Consider the following 13,822-nt stretch of genomic DNA (forward strand, 5'->3'; position numbering starts at 1 on the left):
GCAGTGGCTGTTGAACTGCATTTACCCAGCTGTGGACAGGTAGTCTCATCCCCAGCCAGATTCAACGGAGGCCAGACGTCAAATAGGTCCATCAATTGAGCTGTAATAAAGGTGCTCGATAGGAGCCAAAGAGGCTGCCCACATAATTGTAATACCACACACACAGTCACTTTTGCTTCTTGTCTGCCATGGAACAGGATTGTTGGGGTTATTAGCAGGACTGCTGGTTAGGGACACATCATTTTCTTTCTTCATTGATTCTCACCGAGAGTTACCCAGACGTTTTAAAAGAAGCAGAATGGTTCACACTGATTCTAACCCAGATTGTGTTTTGCTCCTCCATAAAAAGCTTTGACTGTTATTAAACAAGATCAGTATGTTGAAAAAACAGCTCAGGATATGCTTTTGGAAATTAATAATGACACACAAGTGCTAATAATATAACTATGAATTATTTTTGAACAGCAAATTCAACTTGTTAGATTTGTGTGTGTGTGTGGGGACTTACAGTAGACTTTCTTCACAGTGTGCCCGGGGATGTGTATTCATGCTCTCCCTCTCCCAATCACTCTGACACTGACACCTCTCCAGCTTAAGTTGACACAACTATTACCTATTTATCCTCATCCACGCACTTCTCAGATATCAACATAGCAGAGCTGTCCTTTGCTTTGTTATAGATTAACCGGGAGAACCTTTTAATGCTCTTCAATCTTCCTTGCTAGTCAGTTTGGGCAACGATTACGGCACAGGCACTCTTAAAACAAGTAATATTTTGCTACAGTAAATCTCTGTGTTGTATATCCATGTCTGTGAGGACCAGCGCTTGGCACTACATCGTTGGTCCACGCAGTCGGGGTAAAAAGCACATTTCCAAGGTTAGTCAGCCTAAAAAGCATAAGCAGACTTGGACTGTACTTGCTGCCACATTTGGCACGGAACCAGTGTCGAGTGCGCAGTTAAACGCAAATCCGCCATTATCTGCTGTGTTTACATTGATTGTGACATCACAATTCAGAAAGCTTTTCAGTGAATTATAATCTGATTGGATTGCTTTTGAAATGACAGTCTGGCAGAGGGGGGGGGGTTGAAGATAAAACAATTTGAACTTTGAGTGCGGTAAAACCTGCCCATGTGTGCATGTTGGTCTCCTTGTTTTCAGAGTGGAATATATTAATTTCTATCTTGATTTGTGATATTTTATGTGCATGTCAAATAAACCAACACACTTTGCCAGCAGCCAGACATGAGTCACAGATGCTGTGGGCTGCAGGGGGTCATGGCAGTGAACACATTGTAGCAGTGACTTGACTGACAGTATCGGAGCTCCTCATGCCAGCATCGCAGTTTACCACTGAAATTCTGTTTTCTAGCTTTTAATCCTTATGACAACAAATGTGAATGCTTTGGGGTTGGTTTTATTTCTACACTTCCTCTATTGCTTTTAAATAAGGGATTAGTATACTTTCTGCAACATTTAATAAACATTTCATTTGTAACATGTGTGTTGGTGACCTTGACCACAACCTCCACAGCTTCAGCAAGGTGGCCAGGGAGCAGTATGGCAAGCTGGTGATAATGCACAGCAATATGGAGACGCTATATCAGAACATGCTGGAGTACTTTGCCGTTGATCCCAAGAAGACCTCTGTGGACGAGCTGTTTACTGATCTCAGCAACTTCCGCGCCATGTTTACCGTGAGTACACTGTTCCGTACATTAAGCCTTAGAATCAGGAAAGCTTCTTTTTCTGAGCATGTTGTGTGGAAGTGCAGAGAATAACATATTCCTGTAAATGTTCACATTTGATAGTGATTGGGGGGGGGGCTTGTGTTTAATGAGTTGATTTTCAGTGGGATTAGCAGTACCTGGATTAGTTGTGCGTTACAGGAAGTATATGATTACATTTTAATATAACATTTAAAAGAATGATAATTAATGCAGCTTTAACTTATGTTTTAGTTGATGTTTACCAGAAAGATGTTAATTGAAACAATTTGAATTGTGCCACATAGATACTTTTAAGCAACTACACTTATTAAACGAAAACATTTTACAGTGTCAATTCATGTGGACTGGTGTTCCATAAAACCATTAAAGCATAATTAACACATATTTTAAATTACGGGTGTGTTTGCATTTCGTGTCTTATATCAACTAATGATATGTGGAAATATATGCCGGCTTTACGAACTACATTTGTGAGTAGCACTGATGTAAGCCAACCTTTTAACAATATTTAAATCATGCACACGTTGCATTTTAAACGTTTACTATTTTTATTTGTTGTCTGCATCAAGACTGAACCTCAATTTATTTTTGTGATTCTCACATCAGTGTCCTGTGGTATAAAGCGAAGCAGAACAGTGCCAGTCCTGTGTAGTCCAGTCTCACCCAGACATTTATGTCATCACTGAGCTCTGTGGCCTTATCAGTCTGGCGCTACTGTGAGCTGTGGAGCTGTGGAGACCCACTGTGTTTAATCAGCGGGATTAGTGGCACAGGCCACTGGGTGCGACAGATAATAGTAGCTAATTAGCCTACTAAAGTTCCTGCCCTGCCCCCAACTTAACATCTACCTCACACACACACATGGATTTCATGCCTATTTGCCTTTTTGCCATTAGTTATGCTTTAAATGTTCTTGTAGTCCAAAAGCTCTGTCTGTACATGTGTTGGTTTTTCAGGGAGAGTAGTTGTTGTGCGCCTGATGTAGACATTACCTGCATAAGTATTGTTCAGGCTTTCATGTGCTACTGGTAGATAAAAAGACTTGTTGTGGGGAATTGCATAGTATACAGAGTATGTCTTGAAGAAAAGGACCCATGGTTAAGCCAAGTGCTAACAAGGGAAAACCACATTAACACTGTCCAGCTTTCAAAAGAACACATTTACTTAAAGCTACAAGAAATGTAAAAAGTCATATTTTTGCTATAGATATTTGGATAATATTGTGCTTGTGAATTATTTTGGTCAGGATAATTGTGTAAATCTGATTTGACGATCCTAGTACTAGTATCCTAGCACAAATTATTTCATTAGTCCTGCCCTCTTCCCTTCTTGTATGATCAATTTCACATCCTAACACTTGCCGCTGTATGTGGGATCTACCCTGAGACTTAAGTAACGACACTACACACAATCTTCACAGGCAATCCAACAACAAATATTCCCAGATGCTTTGCTTTTAGCCTCACTGTTCCTTTGTTTCCCCCGATGCTATTGATCCCAGGACTTCTCTGTGGTGTGATTCTTTTTCCTCACCTTAATAGCCTCAACTCAGTTCATCACTGGCTGTGTTCAGATATGAGTCAGACCCAGAGTGAATGATGCAAATCTAAATATGTTCCATGTGTTTGCTTTAATGGAAATTGATATTAATGAGAATAATATTATAACCTACGTTATTGGCAGAACATTGCCACATATTGCAGCTGTAATCCCTGTTGTTTTAGCTCCACGGTTCAGGCTCGAGTTATGCTGTAGTAGTGTTTATATTCTGACCAAACATAACAGTTAATGACTCTGCCAGTGAAAGGTGAACAAGCCAAGTGTTATAAAGACTCGCGTTATATGGTCAAAACTCCCAAGATAGCTATTTATTTCACTGCTTTAGGTCAGCAATTCGTTCTAATGGTCACTTCACACGGACATATCTTGGGAGAAGCCAAGGCTAGGTCAATGAGCGTAGGCATACAGTAAATCTCAGCACCGTGACCTCTCGGTCAAATCTGTGTCAGCATTTACCCTGCTGTGCCAAGGACCATGCTAATAGGTGTGTGCTGCCTCTAGACCATTGCCTGAGTCGAACTGAGCCTTGAACTGTGTGTATATTGCTCGCATAATGTGTGTGTGCGCGCCTGTTTGTTTGTATGCGTTTGTCATTTTCTGTTGGCAATTTTTATAGGGAAAGCTGCTTAGCTTTTTCACACACAAAGACGGACCCACACACTCGTACACACACGTACAGCATGCTCAGTCACCCGTAGGAAGGAGACCCAGGGCGAGGCCGCACATCTGACAGGAATCCAATTGAGCGTGTCTAATGGCGGACATCCAGGAGAGGAGGAGGGGGAAGCAGACCTGCAGTGATGAAGGAGAGTGGAGGGCAATTTCCTCAGAGAGCTGGTTCTCTCTCTGCCTCTCTCTCTCTCTCTGTCTCTCTCTCTCTCTCTCTCTCTCTCTCTCTCTCTCTCTCTCTCTCTCTCTCTCTCTCTCTCTCTTCTTGCTCTCTCTCTCTCTACCTCTCTCTCTCTCTTTCTTGCTCTCTCTCTCTCTACCTCTCTCTCTCTACCTCTCTCTCTCTCTCTTTCTTGCTCTCTACCTCTCTCTCTCTCTACCTCTCTCTCTCTCTCCACCTCTTTCCCTCCTTCAGCGCAACATTACAGTAAACTGAATGTGTTGTCAGAAGCCTAACGCAACATGACTCTTCATCTTTTTGTAGTTTCAGACTCTTCCCCCTCTCTCAAAATCAATGTTCCTGCAGTTCATTAATTTTCAGTAGTTAGATCATTTTTGCTTTCAATATTTTATATAATTGTTTACAATATAGATGAATAATTCAGATTTAAAAAACAAATGAAACCTGCCTTACCTGTGCTTAAAATTAACTTTTTTATGTTACTGTTTTTATGTGACTCTTTTTTACTTTTATTATTCTAACATTGCTAATTGCTTCTGTGATGCCCTTTTGTGCTGACTGTGATCATATTGTTTTTGTTTTTACTGGAATGTTTTGATGTAATGTTCTTTAGTTGCTCTTTTTCCTGTTCTATTCTCTTTGTGAAGTGTAAGTGTGATCCTCTCTTAAACAGGCCCACTTGTTGTATTGACCCGTTATTGACTAATCATTGTTTTCCCGCTGCTGGCAGCAGTAAAGGGTCCAGTTTTAAATAAGATGTACTTTTCCTCTACAGACTTCTTCTGTGAACTGCATAGCCGTATTATGGAAACCACCTGCCATTCTTTTTTTGCACTTGGAATTGGCAATGTCAGTTGGTTTGTTGATTGGTCAGTATGCCACTGAAATAACTCATAAACGTTATCATGGATTGGCATGTCATTTAGTTCTGACATTCATGGTCTCAAGAGGAAAAATACGATTGATTCTGGTGCCCTGACTTCCTCTTGTGCCACCACGAGGTAGACGTTTGCGGATTGTCATGAAATTTGCTACACATATTTAGGGCCCCTATAGGATCAATCCTAATGACTTTTAGTAATATTCCGACTTTCCCACATGCACCACCAGCAGACCAACGTTTTCACTTATTTAGTGAAATATCTTGACTTCTACTTGATAAAGTGGCCTAACAATTTGCACAGACATTAATGATTCCCAGATGATTTACCCTCATGACTTTTGTGATTCAGTCTCTTTCCCTCGAGCGCCATCAGCAGGTGGACATGTTTGGTTGTTATTGGCATACCTCTGCAACAATAGTTGGATTGTTGTGATATTTGACCTTCATGGTTCATGGATGATTTGTAGTAACTTTGATCCCTTTACCTTTTGATCCAGCACCACAATCAATTAGTGGGTAATGACTACATACCTGCAAAACTACTGACTTCCCCATCATCCTCAGCTGTACTGTTTGCATGCTGACACGCTAAACTAGGATTGTGAACATTGTAAACATTATACCTGCTAAACTTCAGCGTGTCATCATTATTATTGATAATGATGCATGTTAAGCATAATTTAGCTCAGGGGTCGGGAACCTATGGCTCTTTCGATGACCAGTTCGCAGACTGTTTCAAGAAACAGCAGAAGAGAAACTGCGCAAAGCAAGCAGTAGACCAGGGGTGTCAAACTCAATCACAGAGAGGGTCAACATTAAGGCATCATTTCGGGGGTGAAGCTTGGAAACTGCAGCGCCCACAGAGTCACACTTTGCCTTGAGTGTGGCGTTACACTGGAGGTCAATCAGCTCCATTTGGATGTTCACATGTGCTGTTTCCACGTCAACTGCAAATGGATTGCTGACGGATGGTTTTTCAGTGTTTGGAAACACGTAGTGACCAAAGTTTCCTTCTGCATCAGAGTCTCCCACAGGCAGCTTGGCTTGGAAAGCTCTCACTGCATCATACATGTCCGTGATCACACGGCCCTGAAGCTGCAGGTTTAACAGTAAGATGCTTCGTTATGTCGCACAAACAGGCCAGCTCACATTGCCACTTTTCGTCCCAGACATCTGTGGTGTGTTTCCCTTTGCTTCCAAAAACTGCCAGATTTCCTCACGCACCTCGAAAAATCTATTCAGCACTTTCCCTCGACTCAGCCATCGCATCACCATGTTCAGCATGTGTCTCCTCAGGAAAAGACTTACATTGACTCTTATAAAGTTACCTGTCTGTGTTACGGTGCTTATTACATGTTCCATCTCCAGAGCTTTACAACACAGCGCTTCCTGGTGTATGATGCGGTGATGCACCGTCAGCTCACCTGCATCTTCTCCCGCATCCTGCACTAATCCGCTCTTTTCATCACATCGCAAACCCGTCAGTTTGTCCCGGGGCATTGATTTAATTACCAAAACCGGCAGGCCAGTTGTGATAGAAAAATTATATTTTCTCGCGGGCTGGATATAATTGTGGCCTTGAGTTTGACACCAGTGCATTAGACACAGAAACGTGCTCATAAATTAGATAAATAACATTTAGTTTAGTTTATTTAATAAAAGATCACCTGTTCAATGTGAAAAGTGAGTTGTGAATATTAAATAAATAAAAATCAGAGGGGGGCGCGGGGTTCCTTTGGGGGGGAGGGGGGCACAGACAATGGTTAGGGAAACACTGCTTACCGCTTTTAGTACTCGGAGACGTGATATACTTAAAACTCAATTTTATTAAATATATGGCTCTCAAGGAAATACATTTAAAAATATTTGGCTTTTATGGCTCTCCCAGCCAAAAAGGCAAAAGGCACAGAGACATCACACACGTTAATCACAACAGTTAACATCCGTCTGCTAATTGCCTGACGATATGGTCAAAGTGGCGCCCTACTGTCTGTCAAATCCCAGCAGACACACATCAGACTATGTGTTTGACCACTGTGAGGAAACACAGGGTTAGCTGACTGTAAGGCTAAACAACTTTATAGAGATAACATAAAAGAAGACTATATGATAAATTGCCACGACACGTATGTCTTTTATAAGTTATTTGGTTTAAAAATACTGTTAAATGGAATCGACAGTCCAATCTGTGAGGCTGTTGCAAACGGCACTTATTTCACCACTGAGTAGCTCGCTGTCTGTACAAAGTTATTCGTGTTGAGGGTAGTGACAGCTCTGTTTGGTTGTTATAGTGCAACTATCTTTACATTCTGTTTTAGTAATTTAATTTGACTTTTTAATGAGAGCTGCTCGATAGTAGAGAGGGGAAGGAGTGTCAGAGTTTTCACTATGTTCACATTTGACATCCATCTCGGCTGACTAACTAACCTGGGATCACTTAATTCTTCCTTATTGAAAATGTATTATGTGTCAGTACTCTTGTCCTTCCCCTTTTATTTTCCTCATCCTCTCTGCCTGTAATTTACCAGATTGGATGCTCATTAAAAACATAGTCATTTGTGAACCAGTGGTTGCCAGGAGCAACTGACAGTTTTATTACATCAAATCAAAGTTAATTCTGTGGAGGAGTTGGCTTTATTTAAAAAATTGGGCTCTGAACAGCCATTTGGTATTCCTCTTCCTCTTCAGAACTCTCCTTCTTCTGAATTTCTATAAATCTGCTGAGTTGTTCACACCAGTGTCGTTAGCTGCTATTGTCTTGTTATGCGAGTGAGTTTAGATAAATGTTGTTTTTATCTGGTAAGCTGCCAACAAGCTGACATTTAATTGTGATCTGCATAAATAAGAACAACATATTTTCTCCAGTGAAACATCAAGGTCAGTGTGCGGATGTTGAACATCTATTATACTTTATACTTTGACTGTTCGTATGCAGCTTTACTCGAACATAGAGAACACAGGATATTGGACAGAAAACTAAAGTAACCGCTAACCTGCTGCTAACTACAGCTGCTGTATCAAAGTTGTCGACTTGCTAGTTTTTGATTATAAGTAATATAATCATAACAAACGTATGTGTACATCTGTCCATATTTATGACTGCAGTGTATAAGCAAATTTCCCTCTGAAACTGAAGAGGCGCTAAATCACAAAACTACAGAATCTTACATTATGTTGCTTTAATTATTTACGCCTGTGCTTCTCTGTTGCAAGTCAAAATGTCTTCCGTGAGATTGGCCTGTGGTCACTTGTATGCAGACTTAATAAAAGTCTATCAGTGGGGCTCGATAAGTGACTGCCCCTCTTTATTGTGCCACTGTGATTTTCCAAGTACAACACAGTTGTTTTTGTACTGTGTGTGTGTTTTTGTTTGGATCCATTAATGTTGGAGGCATTACTATTCCTATACTGACCTGCCTGTCAAGCCAGGGTGTGTGAATAACGTAACAGGAGGGGAGACGACGAGCAGGAGGAGGAGGAGGATGAGTTGGGTGTTTGATAAAAGCCCAGACTCCCTTTCTTTAAGAGACTGGCTATTGATCAGGACGGCAATCATGCTAGCACTCTATTAAATCATACGCAGTCTGTGTCCTGGCTGTGGCATTATTGAGCTATCGACACTCGTATGAGTTTAACAACCCTGCGGCACAGAGATTATAGAGCCTGTACCCACAGTGGTTGATGTACGGTAGATAGTATAGCTATGAAATAATTCTTCACAGACAGAATGTAATCAATGACATGTTTGACAAGTTTAGAAGTTGGCTGCATCTGATTTTGCAAATGTCAATAATATCAAAAGACTATTTCTGTCCCAAGACCTAATGGCACCGGTGATGCTTGCAGTCTCAGCCAATACTACAAGTGTTTCCAGTTTCAAAACTTGTATTTGAACAATGAATAGCATGCCATGCCACGAGCTCTACACCAATCATTTTTGGGCCATCAGAATATACAAATTAGGAGAAGGGACTTTGCTGTTATGTTGGTACCATTATGGTGTCTAAAGGCACTCGTGACAAGTTGTTTTGTGTCTGGCAAGACCGGTGTGCTAATCCACTTTAGTAGCCTCATCTGACTTTAATGGTGCCTAATAAAGATGTCCGTAGTGTTTGACAGCTGCCTCTGCCTTTGACAGGTTCTACACTACTGCAATTAACCCCACTTAGCAATCCATCTTGTTTTCTCTTTTTTTCCCCCCCACAGCAAGCACTGAAGGAAAACCTGAGGCAGAGGGAGTCTGAGGAGAAACAGAGGAGAGCACGGGTGGCAAAGGAGAAGGCTGAGCGTGAGAAGCAGGAGAGACAGCAGAAGAAGAGGAGGTTGCTGGAAGTCAATGCAGGTAGAGACCGTGCGCCAATCTGCTTTGCCTGTCAAGTCTTGCATTCTCCAGCCTTTTACAGGGAGCCGTGTGCTAAACCAATCTGGGGTCAAATGTTGCAAGAGATCATTCAAAAACGATGACTCTCATTTATCAATCAAAAGAAAGTCCCGTTTTAATGGATTAGAGGAGACCCCTAGTTTCACGCAATTCAGTATTCATCTCTTAAAACATTTAAACAGAAAGCATTTGTGCTTATGTATGATTGACTGGCTAAATAAGTAATGCAGGAAATCATTTAAATACAAAATGACCAGTTGTGTGATTTAAAAAGAAAAAGAATGTCATTATTAGTCTCAACTTTTATTATTTTCTGATCAATTAATATATCAAATGTAGTTTACCAGTTATGCAAAGCATGCGTTATCTTACCAGTCATTCACTACGTTGTAACACACTCTGTGTGATATGACGTCAATAATCACATTGTGTTGCGTTCTCTTGATTTGTGGACACTTGACGTGCTGCATTGTGCAGATTTCAACCTTGGAATTTAATGGTAACATTATCATTAATTGATTGGTTATGATTAATTGATTGAAGAAGTTCACCTCTTGCTTGACCTTTTCTTGGGAGGTCAAAGCACAAGTTACAAGACGCATGACTAGGATAGATGATTGCTGAAATGACCTTTAACCCAGGTCAGGTGGTTGAAGGGCAGCCTCTGTAACCACATTTCACCCAGTGAGTTACTCTGTTGTGTGCAGCATCATGCCACAGTCCATAAAGGGGGATGGATGAATCGGTAATTATTTGATATGAAGACAAAAATCCCAATTAATGTTATAACCTTTTCTTTAAGTTTTAACATTGTTTTGACACAGTTTTGGTCTCTCTTAGATGTAGCGCCTTTTCATATGGCACTTTGCTTTACTTTTTAGTCTCATTTGATTTTCCCCTGCACTGGATTGATAATGTTTTACCGATTACTTCCTGTATTTAATCGACTTATGATTTCAACTTTGCCCCAATATTTCAGCCAGGTGGTATGTGCTTTTGCACTCGTGTTCATATCGCATGCTTGCATATTGTCAGTAAATGTTTAGGGAGTGTATTTTAAACATGTTCTTTTCAAACACTGTCCATTGCTGTGGCCCCCAGATATAATGTAGCTAGAATGATAACTCTTATTTACAAAGCAGGTTCAGACACAGCTATAAAGAAGGCAATACATATCGTATGCCAGAGCATCTGGTTTCAGCTGCTAGTTGTTTTTTCCTTTCCCTTTTGGAGCACCACTGATGCAATAAACTTGTACAACAGTGCAGCCTCCAGAATTTTTCAATGCCAAAGCCAAGGCTGGCAGAGTAGCTGAGCTTGGCAATTCCAGTCCTGCACCAGCATCTATGGCTAACATGACTATGCCAGCCACTGTAGAACTCCTGTAGACGTTAGAGTTCAAGTAGAGAACCACCATGCTCCATCCAGGCCAAAGTACTGCTGTGGGGACACTACCTTGCCAAACTAAGGCCTCTCTTGGCTCAAACATTATACAAACCTCTTCCCTTAACTCTCGCCTGGACATCCCTCAATTGTCACCGTTTGCCACAGAGCGCCTGAAGTTTTACTGTGCCGGGCTCATCCAAATGAAGGGTTATGTCCGGTTTAAATTATTGAACAGGATTCTGGTAGACAGGTTATGTACTGTGTGTTAGTCCAGCATGTGCTGTATGTCATCCTCTGTCATGCTGTGGTTATCTGAAAATACCAGCAACAGGGTTAAAGCCAAACAGATGAATTACTCCCGGTAGGCCAGTGTTGAGTGTATGGGTTGTGTTTATGTTGAGGAGTAATGTCCATCGATTGATAGTAAACAGTCTGCAGATGTGAGCTTCAAGCACGGCTCTGTATCTGCAGTTATTGGCAGACAACATATCTGGAGAAATTGTTTTAGTCAGAGTTGTATTGTTGTTAGTTCTTTATTTTTGTTATATCTGTTATAATATGAATAAAATAAATTCAGAGAGAGAGAGAGAGAGAGAGAGAGAGAGAGAGAGAGAGAGAGAGAGAGAGAGAGAGAGAGAGAGAGAGAGAGAGAGAGAGAGAGAGAGAGAGAGAGAGAGAGAGAGAGAGAGATATGTGCGCAGTGCCTTTTTAAATACATGTTTACCCTTGATGGTACTTGCTATTATTTATGCAGTGTTTGCTGTCGCATCACACATGAGCACAGAAACACAAATCCCCGGCATGAAGCATGTTAGTGGCAGCATTACACTGCGAGGATGCTTCTCTGCAGAAGGCCCCGGAAGACTTGTGACGGTAGAAGGTAAAATGAATGCAGCAAAGTCTAGAAAAAACAATGCTCAAAACAAAAACTGTGCCACATTCTTTTAGAGAACGGCAGCTTGGGAAACAATTCAATCTGCAGCAAGACGGTCTTAAAAACAGCAATGTTAATGCCCTGGAGTGGCCAAATAGCTATCCAGACCGCAATTAAATCAAGAATTTAAATGCCATGGAACTAAACAGAGCCTGGGCAGTTCTGTAAGGACGAATGGGGAATAATTGCCAGTGAATTGTGTCCCGATGACAATGACCTAACCACATAAACTCAAACCAGTAATTGCTGCCTCTACTAAATATTGGATTATAGCGAGGCAATACTTATTTAATCAAAATTTGGGTTTCATATTTGAACTTAATTTATATGAGTTTGTTTTCACTTCGGCATACAATTGTTTTTCAGTTTAGCAAAGAGAAAGGGATTACAACACATCCACTGTGTTACAGTGTTTTAAACCCAGAAAAGGGACGCTGTATATTTGTGTGAATTTTAATGACTTGCAAGTTAGTGTTGTTACTCGCTCAGATTGACAGCTCTGACTTTTTCCCCCTGTGCTTGTGGGTTGAGTTGTTTTTCACTGCAAACTTTCTATTTCTGAAAAACTAGTTCAGAAATAAGAAAATCATGAGTATAAACTTCAGCCAAATTTTGTCAGAAAGGCTTATACAAATACGCCTAGAGCTTGAAATTTATTTAGATACGCTCAAATTAAGATAAAGCTAAAGGCAAACTCAGTGACATCCCCGCGAAGTGATGTTTCTGGCAATGTATGACACACACGTGCACATGCACACATGCACACATACATACACATAGATTGTTGGGATGAATATGTGATATGAGATTTGGCATTGTGCTGCCAACCCATGACAGGGTTTTCTCAAAGATCGGACTTATCGCGACAAGCGAGACAAGCGAGAGAGAGATGAGGCGAGAGATGAGAGAGAGGAGGAAGAGATAGAGGAGAAGAGAGAGCTAGAGAGAAACTCGGGGAGCTAGAGCGACTCATAGCGGATAGCTCTTCGATGTCTCTCTCTCCTCTATCTCTCCTATCTCTTCTCTCTCTCTCTCTCTCTCTCTCTCTCTCTCTCTCTCTCTCTCTCTCTCTCTCTTCTCTCTCTCTCTCTCTCTCTCTCTCTCTCTCTCTCTCTCTCTCTCTCTCTCTCTCTCTCTTCTCTTCACTCACTCACTCACTCACTCGCACACACACACACACACACACACACACACTCTCTCGCTCACTCTGTCTGTCTCTCAGCCTATTTATTAACTAAAGAGCTTTCTCTTTGTTTGTCGGGGAGGATTGTCCTCAATGGAGATTTTCTGTGTAATCATCTGATTATCCATCAATTCCCTAAAAAGCCCCAGAGAGGCTGCATATCCACATTATGCTGAAGGACACAGCAATGAGAGACAGGGGAAGGAAGGGGGAGGGTTTCCTGGAGGAAATGATCAAAATGGATTTTAGCTTCTTTACTTGCTACAGGTACCTGCATTTAGTTTGGTTTTTAGCTTTGCCTACTTAGGTATTCCCAAAATTCTCCCAGTTTCCTTCTTATTTCCATCGGTCTCTTTTACCTGCCACAGACTGGGCTTCTACCTACACAATGAAAATGCGGCCTGGCTTCATCATCGGCACTGTGTGTTCTGGCAGTCTGAGAGAGTGAGAGCATCAGCTTGCATACATTTGCATAGAGCCCTATAGAGATTGAAATTCAGATTGAATAGGTGTTTTTCCCTCCTCCTCTAGCTGTGCCTGGCTTGTGTATAACAAATCTGTTGCATTAACTCCCAGGGTAGGCTGGGAGCAGGAATGTTTGTGGAGCGACAAATTACACATCAGAGCTTTATTTAACATTCCCTACATGGCTACAAGCGAAATAGTCAAGTAGAAGAACAGCTAGAGATGAAACCCTGCATGAAAAGATGCTAAAAGCATAGGAGGGGCATAAGAAAGAGAGCGATAGAGAAAGAAACATGTGTCTGTGAAGCTTGTGTGAGATACTATAAGTTGTCATGAGATATAGTTCTTAAATACTATAGGCACAGTTAGGCCCTCTGGACCCTGCCTTAGTATTAAAGTGGTGCTCACATAGTTGGTTTGAATGTGATAGTTCCCTGTGTTGCTGTGGG

The 13,822-nt window shown here is 41.3% G+C and overlaps 1 protein-coding gene across 3 annotated transcripts in view; it reads left to right on the forward strand.

Annotated features, from left to right (window-relative positions):
• Positions 1-13,822, forward strand: part of LOC115004518 (protein diaphanous homolog 3-like) — a 167,192-nt gene that overhangs the window by 98,823 nt on the left and 54,547 nt on the right. For all 3 annotated transcript variants that reach the window (XM_029426166.1, XM_029426180.1, XM_029426174.1), the window contains 2 exons: positions 1,534-1,698; positions 9,231-9,366. In XM_029426166.1, the coding sequence (XP_029282026.1) occupies positions 1,534-1,698; positions 9,231-9,366 (301 nt within the window). The remainder of the gene's footprint in view (positions 1-1,533; positions 1,699-9,230; positions 9,367-13,822) is intronic.

This window comes from Cottoperca gobio, chromosome 3 (genome assembly GCF_900634415.1).
Source record: "Cottoperca gobio chromosome 3, fCotGob3.1, whole genome shotgun sequence".
Classification (NCBI taxonomy): Eukaryota; Metazoa; Chordata; class Actinopteri; order Perciformes; family Bovichtidae; genus Cottoperca; species Cottoperca gobio.